The sequence below is a fragment of the Cydia splendana genome, chromosome 12 (assembly GCF_910591565.1).
Source record: "Cydia splendana chromosome 12, ilCydSple1.2, whole genome shotgun sequence".
NCBI lineage: Eukaryota > Metazoa > Arthropoda > Insecta > Lepidoptera > Tortricidae > Cydia > Cydia splendana.
The window spans coordinates 10,704,193-10,718,644 of record NC_085971.1 but is presented as its reverse complement, the minus strand read 5'-3'; the positions used below and the strand labels follow the sequence as shown (position 1 = coordinate 10,718,644).

Here is a 14,452-nt window from a genome sequence, read left to right as displayed (position 1 = left end):
GGATTCGAAAGACGTAAGCCAAAACGAAAGTGTTTCCCGGTAGGCTTCAGTTGGTTCGTTCGAACTAATTTACGTGCGGATGGCGCTCTATCGTTCGATTTTCACGGTAGGGCCCCTGACCGTCATCCTTGTCGATGGTTAATTGTTATTTCCTTCTCGCTCAGTGTCAGCAGTCGCAGTGTTTTCCAAACTTTTCACGTCGTAAGCTTGGTAATTAATGTGTAACTGTGAATTAGTTTTTCAAACGTTTTGTCTTGTATAGATAAATAAAGTTTAATTTAATACATTAGATTTGTTTTATTTTACTATGTTTCTACATGAATAACTTAAAATTAATGCCGTTAAAATAATTTTCACCGTTGGTTAAAATTCTCCCACATTTCAAAGTTTGAGAACCTGTAAACAGCATGATGACGTAGGCGCGTGTCAGTTAGGTCATACGCGAATCTCGGAATGGAGTACCAGGCGGAGTATATTATTATACCATGGAAGACCATGTTTTATTAGACCATGGGCTGGAACACACTACCGCACCGCACCGCGACCTTGGTGCGGCACACTCATAAATGAGAGCGAGAAAGGGATATCTGTTTCTCGCTCTCACTTATGGGTGCGGCGCACCGTGATATTGGTGCAGTGTTACGGCATTTAGGAAGGTGTGTAAAGCGCAACTTTCTCGTAAAGCCCCCTCCTCACTCGTGCGCGAATCGCGGCGCGAAGCCGCGAACGCGAGTGTGGCGTCGATTTTCGCAAACAGCGAAATCGACTCCACACTCACGTTCGCGGCTTCGCCCGCGATTCACGCGCATAGTCTGGAGGGGGCTTAATATATCATGGCTCCTCTACAGCTACACGATGGGCCAGCGCCGGCCACTCCAAGGGACGCAGCGATGCGGTAGAATGAGATAGCAATATCACTTGCTCCCTCTAACGCATACAGCCCCTGCTACACGGCAGCCGACAAGCCCCCAAACCGCGTGGCCTTGGTCTGTCCCGGACCGTGTAGACAGTTGTTACCAACAAAATTTCGTTTGACCTCCGGACGCCATTGGCATGCGAGCGCGCGCCAGCGACCGCGGTCTGAGCGGTCGGTCCGGAACCGTGTAGCCGCCCGACGCCGACCGCACTAGGCCATTTCGCTTGAAGGACGCGCGTGTGCGCTCGTGTGGTTAATAGCCATGCCATGGGTACTCAGTAGCATTTATAATAATTCATCAAATACTTTCCTCTTCATTCTCAGAAAGTTATGTATGTCCCCGTAGCGTAGTCCAGCGAATTCATTAAGTTGAAATGACTCAACAAATGCCGTTTTTTGAGCCAGCGTTTCATTCATATACCCTTTTCTTTTTTTACAAACTTTTTATTAACTTGCAATATACCTAATGTAAGTATGTAAATATGTTTTTACGGGTCAAATCTTGCAAGTTAAATTAGACCCACTTTCTAGTTTCCGATAGAGCTGAAAATTTGCATACATATATAAGTCGGGTGACAATGCATTATTATGGTACCATAGAGCTGATCTGATGATGGAGACAGGAGGTGGCCATAGGAACCCTGTGATAGAACAACGCGACCTAATTGTGTTTGGGGTTTTTAGAATTGTCTCGACGAGTATTAGATGCCTCTGGAAAGAAAAGTACAGTCAGCAATAAAAGCTTGTACCAAATATTATTTTTTTCCAAAAACTTATTTTTTTGTCATTGCACTAGGTTATGAAATTTGGCACCCCGGCCAATAAGTTTTGCCGCCCCAGAAGTGAAGGAAGAAAAACAAAATGCAATCCGCCAGGGGTGGCATACGCCGCCCTTAGGGCCATACGCCACTGAGTAGGTACTAATGCCACGCCAACTTTCTGAAAAGTTAGGGGCCAATTTGTGCGCTTGCAATACGTGTTGTCCGTCCGCGAGTTCTGAACACACTGTGGTTTGCCACCGTCTAGCCAGACAACTCAGACGGACCCACACACCAAGGACAGACCAAGGTCAGACGGTTAGTAGGCTTGTCGGCTGCCGTGTAGCAGGGGCTTTACATTCGTCCCTTGGAGTGGCCGACGCTGGCCCATCGTGTAGAGGAGCCATCAAAGGCCGATTTTAACAATTGTTTCCGAACGTACCACTGATGGTGTATGACAGTTCCTTCCATTAATTTTTTGACATAATAATATTGTTTGGGCTTTGACTAGGTGACCCAGCTTTTGAAGAAAGTTTCTACTAAACATTTGTCATATTAGTGTAATTTGAAAGCAATATTACAGTAACGCGTGATGTGTTATTGAATTGTCTATTATTGTTATTTAAATGTGTTATAAGTTAACGCAATGAGTAATGACCCGCAAGGTAGACTAATTTGCTATACTATTTAGACACCATAGAAACAAAATTTGGGTTTTAAATTCACATAAACATTTTATAGTTGCAGAGCAAGATTGCGCAGTTTGCTTACAAAAATGCCATCATCCTACCCAGCTTCCTTGTGGACACATCTTTTGTTTTCTTTGTGTAAAGGTGAGCTGAAGGAAATTTGAAGTTTATTCCTTTGAATATCTAATAACTTCCTGATTATTAATTCTTATTATTGTGATGTACAGGGAGTTGCAATTCAGAATAAAAAGTGTGCAATGTGCAGAGCAGAAATCCCACCTGATTATTTGGACCATCCAGTACTCTTAGAGAAAGCTTCCCCTCAAGCTAGTTCTGAGGAAGTGAATGAAGGCTACCAATGGTATTATGAAGGAAGGAATGGTATGTACATATTTATTAGGTTTAATAATATTATAAACCGAACACCTATGTTTTACTTCTTGCAATCTGTTATAAGTTATTATGTATCTACCAGGGTGGTGGAAATATGATGAGAGGAGTAATATTGAATTAGAAAATTCATATAATGCTGGAAGCCCTGAGTGTACATTACTACTAGCTGGAGCTGTGTACAGAATAAACTTTCAAAATATGGTACAGATGCGACAGAATGATAGGACCAGGAGACGCAGAGTTCAGAGAGACACCCCTGCACTGCCAGCCAAAGGTACTCATGCATATATTCATTTAATTTGTAAATTTTTCTTAATACATATTTTTAATTAAATTATTGTTTCCTTCCAAAACAAATTACACCCTACACCAGGGGTTGGCAAAAGGAAAAGAGCCAATAGTCTTAATTGTTAATTTTTATGGGTCAATTGAAAAGCCACAATTGTACCTCCAAAGAGCCACATGCTATGCGGCTTTATTTGCAGTCAGTTATGGCCTTTAAAGGGAATACTTTATGTCACAGCCTATTTATCTTTCAGGTATTGCTGGTATAAAAATTGATAATCCCACTAATGAAGCTAAGAATGAATCGGAGACTTCAAACACTATTGATCTAACCAGCAATGACAACAGTAATGATGCTGAACCAGTGGAGATTGTAGATAGTGATGATGGTGAAGTCAGTGAGGTCACTTCTCAAGATAATGAAGTCAATGAATTAGTTCACAGAACCAGGTAAATACCAATCAAGGGTCAACTTGAATTTTTATTCTCAGTTGTTACCACCGAAATGTTTTAATGTTCAATACTGACTAAAATACATAAATGCATAGTATATTACTTCTTCCATTGATGGCCGATTTAGTAAACGGCCCCTAAAACTGAACAAACGCTTTAATGTTTATTGGTACAGTCACCTGCAATAATTAATATGTTACTCTTTGAAGGTCACAAAAATATGTGACATGCTCTTATGGCTGTAGAAATAAGATTGTGTCAGATATTTTTGCGCCCGTCTTCATGTAACATGTAATAAAATTAAGAGCTGTTATTACTGGTAACACTAACAACTTAGTGGTAACTAGTGGGCATAACTCAAAATTCTGTCTTACTATTGGTAAATTTTGTAATTTTTTTTTATAGTGCAATCAACTTAGTGGATCCCACCAGGCATGCAAATGAGGACACATGATTTAAGACATACCTATGGTTATTAGCCTTTAAAGGTATTGGTCCTAAATAATACAGTAGAATCCACTTACTATGATTATGTTTAAAATTATCTCCTGCATAGTATTTATGTCCCAAATAATAAATTTTTGTGACTATAATATGCATTTTTTCATCTGGTACCTTTATAAGATGATTCTTAAACGGGTTTTACTGTCATTTTAGTAGACTGCTTAGAACAGAGGGGCTACCGCGAAAACCGAAATTCGCAAATTGCGGGGATCTTACTCTTTTACTCCAATGAAGGCGTAATTAGAGTGACAGAGAAAAATGCCCGCAATTGACGATTTTCGGTATTGGCGGTAGCCCTACAGGAGTCTCCAAATATGTCATTTTATCAATAAATTTGACTTAAAACTAGGCTTTTGTGTCTGTTGTTACTATCCTAGGCTAAGCTCTTGTTTGGTTGCTTACTTTCTGCAGGCTGGACTTTGCATGGAGGCCAGTTTGGTTTGGAGACCTCTGGTTTATAGCTAGGCTAGCATGTTGATATATGCATTATACATTTGTGTAAAACACTTACATATTATACCTCCACAGATCAAATACTGACATGAACAACACACAGCAGAAGACTTCAGTAAATTTCAATTCACATTAGTATACAAGCTGTAAGAAGTGTTATAAATAAATCTCAGTTTTCTTTTTAACCTGCAAAATTTCTGTAGTGTAAGTCATACAATTGTTATTTATGTAGTTATTAACAGGTTATTTAAACCAACATTGTTATTTTTTTTATATTTAAGATGTAAAATTTAAATAAATATACTTATATGTAGATTTTTACTATTATCTTTTATTCACATCTTCACACCTAATTACATGAGGACATTTTATGCTAAATATTCTATAAATGTATAATAAATTATTGAACAAAATTCACCAAGCGCGTACAGGGCTTTGGGTAGCATGTGTCAAAATCCATGTGTTGTGAGGTTTGGGTTTCATAGCCATCTGTTTGTGACGAGGGAACTTTGGGCATATAACATACGATCTCTGGTCTCGCACCACGATATAGCAGTCCTTGCAACGCCTTCGAACGCGACCTTTCACTTTGAACGAACAGACTTGACTAAATATCGGCGAAGAGGTCGGTAATAGCTTTTCTTGGAGAACAGGGCTTCGAAACGTACTGAAGAAAGACGGTATTATGTTAAGAGTTCCATTAGGTACAGTAGGTTTAAGATTTGATACCATTTTTGCTAATGATATCAGTCTCTGCATTTTACCTGAAAAATAAAAGATCAACTAAACGAGATACTTAACATAAAATAAGTAATAAACGTATGTTCAATTTCTTTACAGTAATAAAACTCACTTGTTTAGTATCCTATGTTATTAGGAATTCGGAATTACGGAGAGAAAAGACCAAATTTAATAATATGTGAGGTTATATTTGATTAACTTCAAAATATTGGTCACGACCATGGAGTTATAAGAAGGAGTGAACTGTCACTTTTTTTTGCCATACTAAATTGAACCTTATCACAGAGCCAGAAAGACGTTCGTACCAGTACAGAGAAAACGGTCCACTTGAGATAGCAAAGGTGGGCCGCGGTGTCTCACTCGCACATGTTGCCAATGTTAAAAATATACCATTGTGGTAGTATTTGTATCAATATACTACTAAAATTAAATACCTTCTTATATTATTTAAGTGCTATATTCAGAGTACGGTTCTGATATCTTTTAGGAAATTTGTAAATAATTATGATGTCAATATTATTAACTGATTTAACCAAGCATGTGCACAACAATAAAAAACACTAATTTTGATATGGTAGACATTGTAGTAGTAAGTTTGAATATTAATTGGTATCCCTAACCTGATGACATATAACAAAACACGTGAATGCAAAAACACGTTGCGTTAAAGGTTGTGGGAGTGAAATAATTTCTAATTGTGTAATATCGTTTCACAAGGAAGCCACAATTATTACATTTTACGATAAAAATACAAGTTAGACATTGTCAAACTCATTAGGGTGACCATGATGTCGGCACGATGAGAACCAGTTTTACCACTTCCTTTATGGTTTTACACAATTCTTATTACGTACTTAAACGTACGTTTTCATAAATAGGTCTGTATTTATTTCGGCATGTTTAAATTGGTGAAATGAGAGCCAATACAGAATAAATAATTGCAAAAATTTAAATCCAAAGTCCTTAAACATTACAGACACATTTATAAATTGTTATAATTATAAAAAAACACATAGATAATAAAAGAAAAATAGAAGTTTATCGTAATTTACTGACTTTTGGGACGATACCAGAAACGTTACTGGGAATTTAGCCCTCATGAGCATGAGCGCTTTTTCAACGCGCGTTACAAAAGGGGTTGAATCCGTTCACACGCTAAATTCGATTTAACGACCAACGCTTAAAGTCGAAAAAAAAACAAGGCTTGATAAAAAGCGCTACCACCATCGTGTGAACAAATACACATGTTTCCATTTGTTTCATTCTAACGCGCGTTGAAAAAGCGCTCGTGCTAATGAGGGCTTAGCCCCCATTCGCACGACAGCTTTTTCAACGCGCGTTAAAAAAGCGTTTGAATGACACAAATGGATACGTGTGTATTTATTCACACGACAGCGGTGGCGCTTTTTATCAAGCGTTGTTGGATTTTCGACTTTAAGCATTGGACGTTAAGTCGAAATTAGAGTGCGGACAGATTCAAGCGCTTTTTTAACGCGCGTTGAAAAAGCTGTCGTGCGAATGGGGGCTTACCCTCTTTGGAAAATTTACTGGGAACGGCACATCACTAGTTTCTTTACATTTCACGACTCTTCTATTTTTACACCGTGAACACCGAAGTTCGCAAATTACGGGCATCTTTCTCTTTTACTCCTATAAAGGAGTAATTACAGTGACAGAGAAAGATGCTCACAATTTGTGAACTTCGGTGTTTATGGTTTTCGATGACGCCGAAATAATTTTTAGCTTGTAAGATTTTTACTATTGTACGTATGTTAGTTTGTAAGGTATGTATCTATGGGCCTTAGTCGCCTGATAATAAATGATATTTATTTTTTTAATTTAATTTATGCTCCAGTGATAAGCGTCCTAGTTAAAAACGATAACAAACGGGCGTAGCGGATCCACGCGACCCTGAGGCAGTGGCGGATTTGCTCTAAGGCCGAGTAGGCCCGGGCCTAGGGTGGCAGTCTATATGATGGGTGCTGAGAAAGGGGCGTCTAGTGCTTGCTACAGGGCCTGGGGTCTAGGACGGCAAATACTGTAAATCCCCCACTGCCCTGAGGGCCTACCCCAAACCACTTTTGACATTTTGTCTTTCTGTCGCACTTGTAAATTCGTACGTAAGTGTGACAGAGAGGCAACACGTCGAACTTGGTTCGCGGTAGACCCTCTGGTTCTGTCACCATATCTGTCTCTCTATCTCTCTCACTCATACCCGTGTTCTTGACAGACGTTACGGCGGACCACATTCCTGACGATCCACCATGTTCGTGGTCCAGTGCGCCTATTAGCAACAGCTTTTAGAACAACTAAATTAAGTGCCTATAAGGTTGTGTGAAGCGTTTTACAGGAGAGAAAAAAAACTATATCCATCCCTTTTCAGGCCATAATACTAGTACAGCGAAAATACAGTATGATTCTCTATAACTATGCACGAATAAGAAAAGATCCTGGCCAAACTATTTATTCAATGTTATCCTAATATCCCACATACATATGACTTATGGTCACCCTAATTAGAAAGAGATGCAACGGCCCACCTTGACTTCTCATGTGGACACACTTTTTGGCTAATGTACTCTGTCCGGTTTACTCTCTAGGTCCGTGGTCACGACCTGTCAGTCAGCCAATCTGTCAATTGAAGTGCGTTCGGGTGCGTTTTGAAACTTCCAATCATACGACAACGCACTTCATCTTCGCGCTATTTTCCACCAAACTATTCTCATTTTATTCTACATAATTTTAAAGCCGTATTTACTGCGAAGTTAATTTTTTGGTACCGAATATGCACGACTTTCGATATGAAAACTCATTGGACCAACGTTTAAAGCCCGCTGCACACTCGTGCGCGAATCGCGGCGCGAAGCCGCGAACGCGAGTGTTTAGTCGAGATCGCAGATCTGCGAAATCGACTCCAGAGACCAGTCCGGACGATACAATTGAAATGCCAATTAAGTAGATCATAAATTAAATTGGCGTCAATCTCATTTAGCGTCCACACTTGGCCCACACACAAAATTTAATACTGACATCCGCGCGGGAATTTAATTTTTGCGTCCGTTCACATATCCCATTTAAAGCGCGTACTACACCTACCACCACCACATACTAAACAGACGTAACCACCGTTTAGTAGGTTACTCGTCACTACGCTCGTGGTTTAATGTTGGACTCTTTCTCTTGCTAGGGCAGTGGTGGGCAAACTTTCTTCATGGGGGGCCAGAATAAAGTTTAGAAAATTTAAGTGGAGGGCCAGAATTGCAGCCAAAATTTATTTTAATTTGTGATAAATTGATAATCGTGGGCCAATGCCATATACTAATTATTTCATAGGACCGGCGGCGAGCCGGATAAAATCCATTCGCGGGCCGGAGATGGCCCGTGGGCCGTACTTTGCCCACCACTGTGCTAGGGTATCAATATTAGCACGAGAGGTTAAACAACAGTTGCCTCCTTGTAGAACAAATATTTATTGATAATCGTCACCATAAACATTCAAGAACATGTTAAGACCTTCTGGGATCGCCAGAAGGTTTTGCATTCTTTAAAATGTTTCATTGACATCTGCGTGTCGCCGCTTTTAACTATTAGTAAATGTTTTTCATTGTATTCTTATTTGCTTAATTGATAATACTCTTGAATAGTAACGTTATCGCGCCGACGTTGAACTTTTAACCCTGGTCGTACAAACATCATTACGAAGTTGAAACTTATAAAGGCGTCGTGGCTTTTTTGAAACAGTTTAGGAAATACAAATTAGAAGTATTTAAAATGAGTCAAGAGAAGGTCCATGTCCACAACAAGGCGACGAAGACCATAGTTTCTTCACCGAACATATACAAGCCCGTTGGACCGTACAGGTTAGTTAAGTGTTAGCCAATTATTAATTTAATTTGTAAAGGTATGGTTGTCTGACTTGCTGGAAGAGTTTGCTCGTTAGCGATAAGACCGTCCATTCTATTTACTCGCATCTACTTTTTTAACCTCTGTCTTGTAGGTATTATTTCTTCTATTGAGATGTGCAGGTGAGTAAAGGGTAGGTAGAGTAGGTACTCGCGTATGTAAACTACATATTTTAAAGGACATGCCTACCTTAATTTTGCTCTAGCTAGGTAAAGTCAGTGCGATGGTGGTACAGTCAAGTGTAAAAATATGGGTGCATATAGTGCATTATACCTTACTCAGTGGCGTAGCTAGAGGATATGGCGCCCAGGCGGCTTAGCACGGTCGCGTTTTTATCCCTTGTCACCATGCCTGTCACGTTCTAACAAGTATGTAAGTGCGAAAGGGACGCGCATAGTGATAGTCGATAAAAATGGAACCGTGCTGAGCCCGCAGGGCAGACACCAAATTTGCGCCCCCCCCCCCCCAAACGAAATGAACTAACGAAACGAAAGGGTTATTTTTTTGCTTTAATATAAGTTTACTTTTAATTTAGACAAATACAGTGTACCTATGTTTTTTTAGTACATCGGTGGCTAACAAGCTTACGACGCACGTGATGGTAAGCGGTCACCGCATCCTATGGACGTCTACATTCCAGGGGTGTTACATGCGCGTTGCCGACCATTTTAAAACTTATAAACTTCTTTTTTGGAGATCTCCTTAGAATTAAAGGTTCAATATCGCTTGTGAGTTTAGGACCGTAGACTATTCATAGGTACAGCGCGCCTTTGGACTGATTTGAAGGGTCCAAGGTGGCATCCAGGTGCTCCTGTCCAAAGGTGACAGCAGTACTCAATATATGGGATCAGTCTACCCCAGAGTACCGCCTCCCTTTATTGAGCACACCGAGTTTTTTTGGATACGAGCGCAGCCCACCCAGCAAGGTGGCTACGAAATTATTGGACGTCACTGATGGAGATGTCAACACCGATCGACGCTCCCAATACTCCCTGACATGGGAAGGGTCATGCCTTGAAAAATGAGGTTTTCTTAGCGGTAAACGCGCAAAATTGAGTCTTGGTGGGATTGAATTGGACTAAATTGTCCCGAGCCCACACCGAAACTCTGGATAGAATGCTCTCGATACCTGACACAGGTTTTTCACGACATTCTAGTATCACAGACCGAGTGATGTTGGCACGGCATGTGTTATACAGGGTGGTCCAAACCTTGAAATTTTTTTTACATTACTCACGCTGTGGGCTATTAGAATAGGTATGTATGTTAGCCGACTTTACGTAGTTTTCGAGTTATGATTTCTATTACTTTTAACTTTTGTTAAGAAATTCTGGGGTGAAGCAATTAATTTATAAAAAAACTATTGAAATTTTTTAAATGTTTCTTTTTGTAACATAATCCTTGACAAACGGCGCAGTTGCTAGAAAAAAATCAGCATCCTCACTTGGCTGAGTTGGGGAAAAAAGACAAAGTTTTACGTTCAAGCATGTCAAGCTTAGATGTTGCCCTTAAATACCTAAATAAATAAAAAATACAAGCGATTTCATTTCTACTTAATAGTCATAATTTGTCAAAGACGCCGGTCAAAGGAACTGAGGTGGAAAGCTTCCAAATTAGTTATTCGTAAAAAAAAACCTCTTTTGTTATTTCTACTATTATTTTATGGGGCCACTTCCCCATCGCTATTTCATGTTATCGGTGCAAATACCACGAACAATTTTTAGAAGGCATAAAAGCAAAGCAAAGCTTCACCCCGGAATTTCTTAACAAAAGTTAAAAGTCTCGAAAACTACGAAAAATCGGCTAACATACTCGTACATGGGGTATATTCTGATAACCAGTTTGGACCAGCCTGTATACAGGGTGGCTAAAAAATAACTGCATTTCCGTTGTCAGGAAGGTTTTGGGATTATACTGAGCAACTTTAACTATGAGTCCAACCCCTAAGTCGCGAAAAAAAATTTGGCTGTTTCCTACATTTTGGCTGGTCCATTTTCTATTGGAGGGTAAACTTTTTTTTCGCGATTTCGGGGTTGGTCCCGTAGTAAAAGTTGCTCAGTATAATCCCAAAACCTCCCTGGCAACGGGAATGTAGTTATTTTTTAGCCATCCCTGTATAGTACTGTCGTCCGCATATCGATGAATGTCGTCGATAGACAACATGTCACAGATATGCAGTAGCAGCAGCTATTGGAGCAGCCGGCCTAGCCAAGGTTACAATCGCTACCGCTTCGACAACGAAAAGCATTATGTCTCTCTATCACTCTTCCTTATTAGTGTGACAGTGACAGTTGCGTTTCGATCGCTACAGAGCGTAAGCGATTGGCATCTTGGCTACGCGGCCAGGTTCCGTCTACTACGGCTCATATGCAACTGCCGGACAAAGGGCTAGCGATCCATTTGCATAGGTAGTCTCTTGGACAGTCCATAAGATGGTAACTTCGACAGGAGACCCCTAACGGAAAAGACGCGCTAACACGAAACACAACTCTGAAGCACTCGGCCCGCTCGCCTTATAAAACGAAAGCATAGCAACTCCCGCCGAATATCCCTCTGATTGATAGAAGTTTCTGGCATAGAGTATTGGCACTGCGGGATGGTGGGTAGTAGGGCGCTACCGTCGTCTTTCAAGGTCGAGTTCGAGGCAAAAAGAGTACCTAAAAGATCGGCTTTCTCTTTTGCGCTGTGGGCCAGAATACCATCCGCATTTCACACTTCACAGTGGTGGTAAATACGACTGACAACAGTTTCCCTGCTGCCTTTTGGCAAGGCGGAGAGGTAGTCTTTTGCCCATTTTGGCGCCCTCCCCTTAGACGGCGCCCGGGGCACGTGCCCCCTCCAACCCCCCCCCCCCCCCCCTCCTAGTTACGCCACTGACCTTACTTACTCAAAAATATGTCCCATAGTTCTCAATTCGCTGACATAAGAGCTATTATGGGATATATTTTTGAGTATGATGTGTGCACCCATATTTTTACACTTGACTGTACGTTATTCCGTTCGCAATTTGTGTCGGATTCCGCTTTATCGCGTGCCAAGTCAAAGGCAAGGGTGTTGATTGATGGTTTTGATTGCTACGTTTACAAAGGTCTAACATCTTATTTTGTAGAAGCTTGAACATAGTCCGTCGGGTCAACTCAGGGCGTGGACCTTACGCGTTTGTTAAAATTAAAATAATTTATGGGTGATGTCGTGTTTAGGTACACGCACTTAAAAACATTGGACTTCAGGCGTAAAAGTGCCTACATTTTAACTTGGATCTTCTTCTAGCTCCAGGTGCGGATCTCAAATTGAATAAAATCAAACGTTTAAGTATACCTTAGACACAGAAGCAGCTTATTGCATTCTAGAAACGATTGGTTTTTAATTCATAATGGACCCCCCTGCATGAAATTTTGTTTGCAAGGGGGGTCAACTATCTCTGTACCATGAGTTCCATGCGGCTGAATTGAGATTTTTTTTGTGTTAATTAGGTTCTGTATACTTACATTATAAATTGCTGATTATAGCCAGGCCATCCTCGTCGACAATAAGACACTGTACGTGTCAGGCACGCTGGGCCTGGATGCCCAGGCACAGCTCGTCTGCGGCGGCGCCGAGGCCGAAACGAGGCAGGCGCTCACCAACATGAAGCACGTGCTGGAGGCCGGCGGCGCTTCGCTGGAGTCCGTCGTCAAGACCACCATCCTACTACAGGACATGGCAGATTTCCAGGCTGTCAATCAGGTTTACTCAGAATGTATGTATGTATGTGTCAATCAGAGTTTAGATACCCATTTATTATAAGAGTAATTTGTAATATTTATTATAATAAACAGTTCAAATTTTAATTTAAAAAGAAGCAGCAATATTGCGCAGGAGCGTTGGCCACCGGAGACAATTTTACTTCTCCTAATACGGCTCAGGTATGTAGATTTGTCCAGAAGACATTTTCCAAATACACGGTTTACCTTACCGTGCTTTATTCCATGTCGTGATTTCGTCCCCAATTGCGGCAATTAACACTATTTCATTGCCATCGTTTAGGATCTCCGTGACATAGATTTGTTTCCGCGTTCCGTGTTAACTGCTTATTAAACGGGCGAGCTGAATATTAACGATTGTTTATTTGTTAAGAAAGTAACAACTGTTTAAATCAACGGCAATGTTTTGCCGTTTGTAAAAAAAACAGCGACGAATTGGTTAGGTTAATAGTTAGGTTAGGTATAACAAGAAAACAGTTCATTAAATTATTTATTAGAATCTACAAAGACGAACTGCATTCCTACTGAATCTAATAGAGAAAATAATATGTAGTTAAACTGTCGCAATCAGTGTGAAATTCTACAAGTTGCATTTGGAATAAGACTGTCGGTACCTAATGGCTGTTAAGTTCAAAACTTTCCCTACTTCTTGAAGGTATGGTGTACCTATACTATACCTGCTATATTTTTTCTCAAATTTGTATTTCTGCAGAGATCTTATACTAGAGGTTTAGTACAGTAGACTATTAGACTACTTGAATAACTGTTGTTTACTGTTCCAGTTTTCCCTAAAGACTGTCCAGCGCGTGCGACGTACCAGGTGGCCAAGCTGCCGGCGGGCGCGTCCGTCGAGATCGAGGCCATCGCGCTCAGCGGGGACCTCGTCGTCGCCGAGGCGGGCCCGTGCCCCTGCTCGAAAGAATGACTAGCCGGAGACCACACAATTAAATCCAAAATATAAAATTGTACTCTGTTCTCACGTGAATATATACGAGTTTTAACTCTCCGAGACTTTGTTTACCTACCTATTCGTTCATCGATTTGTTTTATTTTTTCCACAAATGAGTAAGTAAATATCGTACAAAAGTAGACTTTATGAGGGTCATTCAAACACAACAGAAAAATAAAAATAAATGTCTCTTTTGTACCCGAAATGTAAGATACTGGAACCTATCTTCTTTTAGTGACTGGCATCGGCCAAAACCGCTTCTGACGTAGTGGTTGGGTGTATTTAAATTGTGGGCATTTTTATCATAAGTGTTCTTAACTTTTCGGAACAGTACAGTTCATATCAGTTTTTTCTATGACCTTATTACCTAAGTAGGAGGGTTTCACTAAAGAGGATGCGGATAACGGTGCGAAGTGGAGAACAAAAGGCAGGAAAGCGAAGAAAATAGCGGACGTCCGAAGCAATGTGGAAGCAATAGCGGACAATCATAGACCTATATTATATTACTTCGTAAGGACATGCTTTACGAGCACGGCGAAGGGGGCCGATACATGGGTGTGAAAATCGCATTTATTCACACCCATGCGCCCAGTCGTGTGGTGAATTCTGCCGCCTTAAGAAAAAAAACCATAACTGACAAAAAGTAAGTTTCGAGAAAAAGCCAA

General features: G+C 40.6%; 2 protein-coding genes across 3 annotated transcripts; both read left to right on the top strand.

Annotated features, from left to right (window-relative positions):
- The first annotated feature begins 2,171 nt into the window (after positions 1 to 2,171).
- On the top strand, positions 2,172 to 4,602 carry LOC134795460 (E3 ubiquitin-protein ligase rnf146). 2 transcript variants are annotated; one of them, XM_063767306.1, is made up of 6 exons: positions 2,172 to 2,339; positions 2,416 to 2,507; positions 2,591 to 2,744; positions 2,839 to 3,030; positions 3,296 to 3,491; positions 4,527 to 4,602. In XM_063767306.1, the coding sequence occupies exons 1-6, from the start codon at positions 2,321 to 2,323 to the stop codon at positions 4,585 to 4,587; spliced, it is 714 nt and encodes a 237-aa protein (XP_063623376.1). In that variant the 5' UTR covers positions 2,172 to 2,320; the 3' UTR covers positions 4,588 to 4,602. The 2 variants fall into 2 exon arrangements, with proteins under 2 accessions (XP_063623376.1, XP_063623377.1); XM_063767307.1 differs by lacking the exon at positions 4,527 to 4,602 and adding an exon at positions 3,900 to 4,059.
- A 4,186-nt stretch (positions 4,603 to 8,788) lies between these two features.
- Positions 8,789 to 13,843, top strand: LOC134795558 (2-iminobutanoate/2-iminopropanoate deaminase). The gene is made up of 3 exons (XM_063767451.1): positions 8,789 to 9,052; positions 12,605 to 12,834; positions 13,621 to 13,843. The coding sequence occupies exons 1-3, from the start codon at positions 8,964 to 8,966 to the stop codon at positions 13,761 to 13,763; spliced, it is 462 nt and encodes a 153-aa protein (XP_063623521.1). The 5' UTR covers positions 8,789 to 8,963; the 3' UTR covers positions 13,764 to 13,843.
- The last annotated feature ends 609 nt before the right edge of the window (positions 13,844 to 14,452 follow it).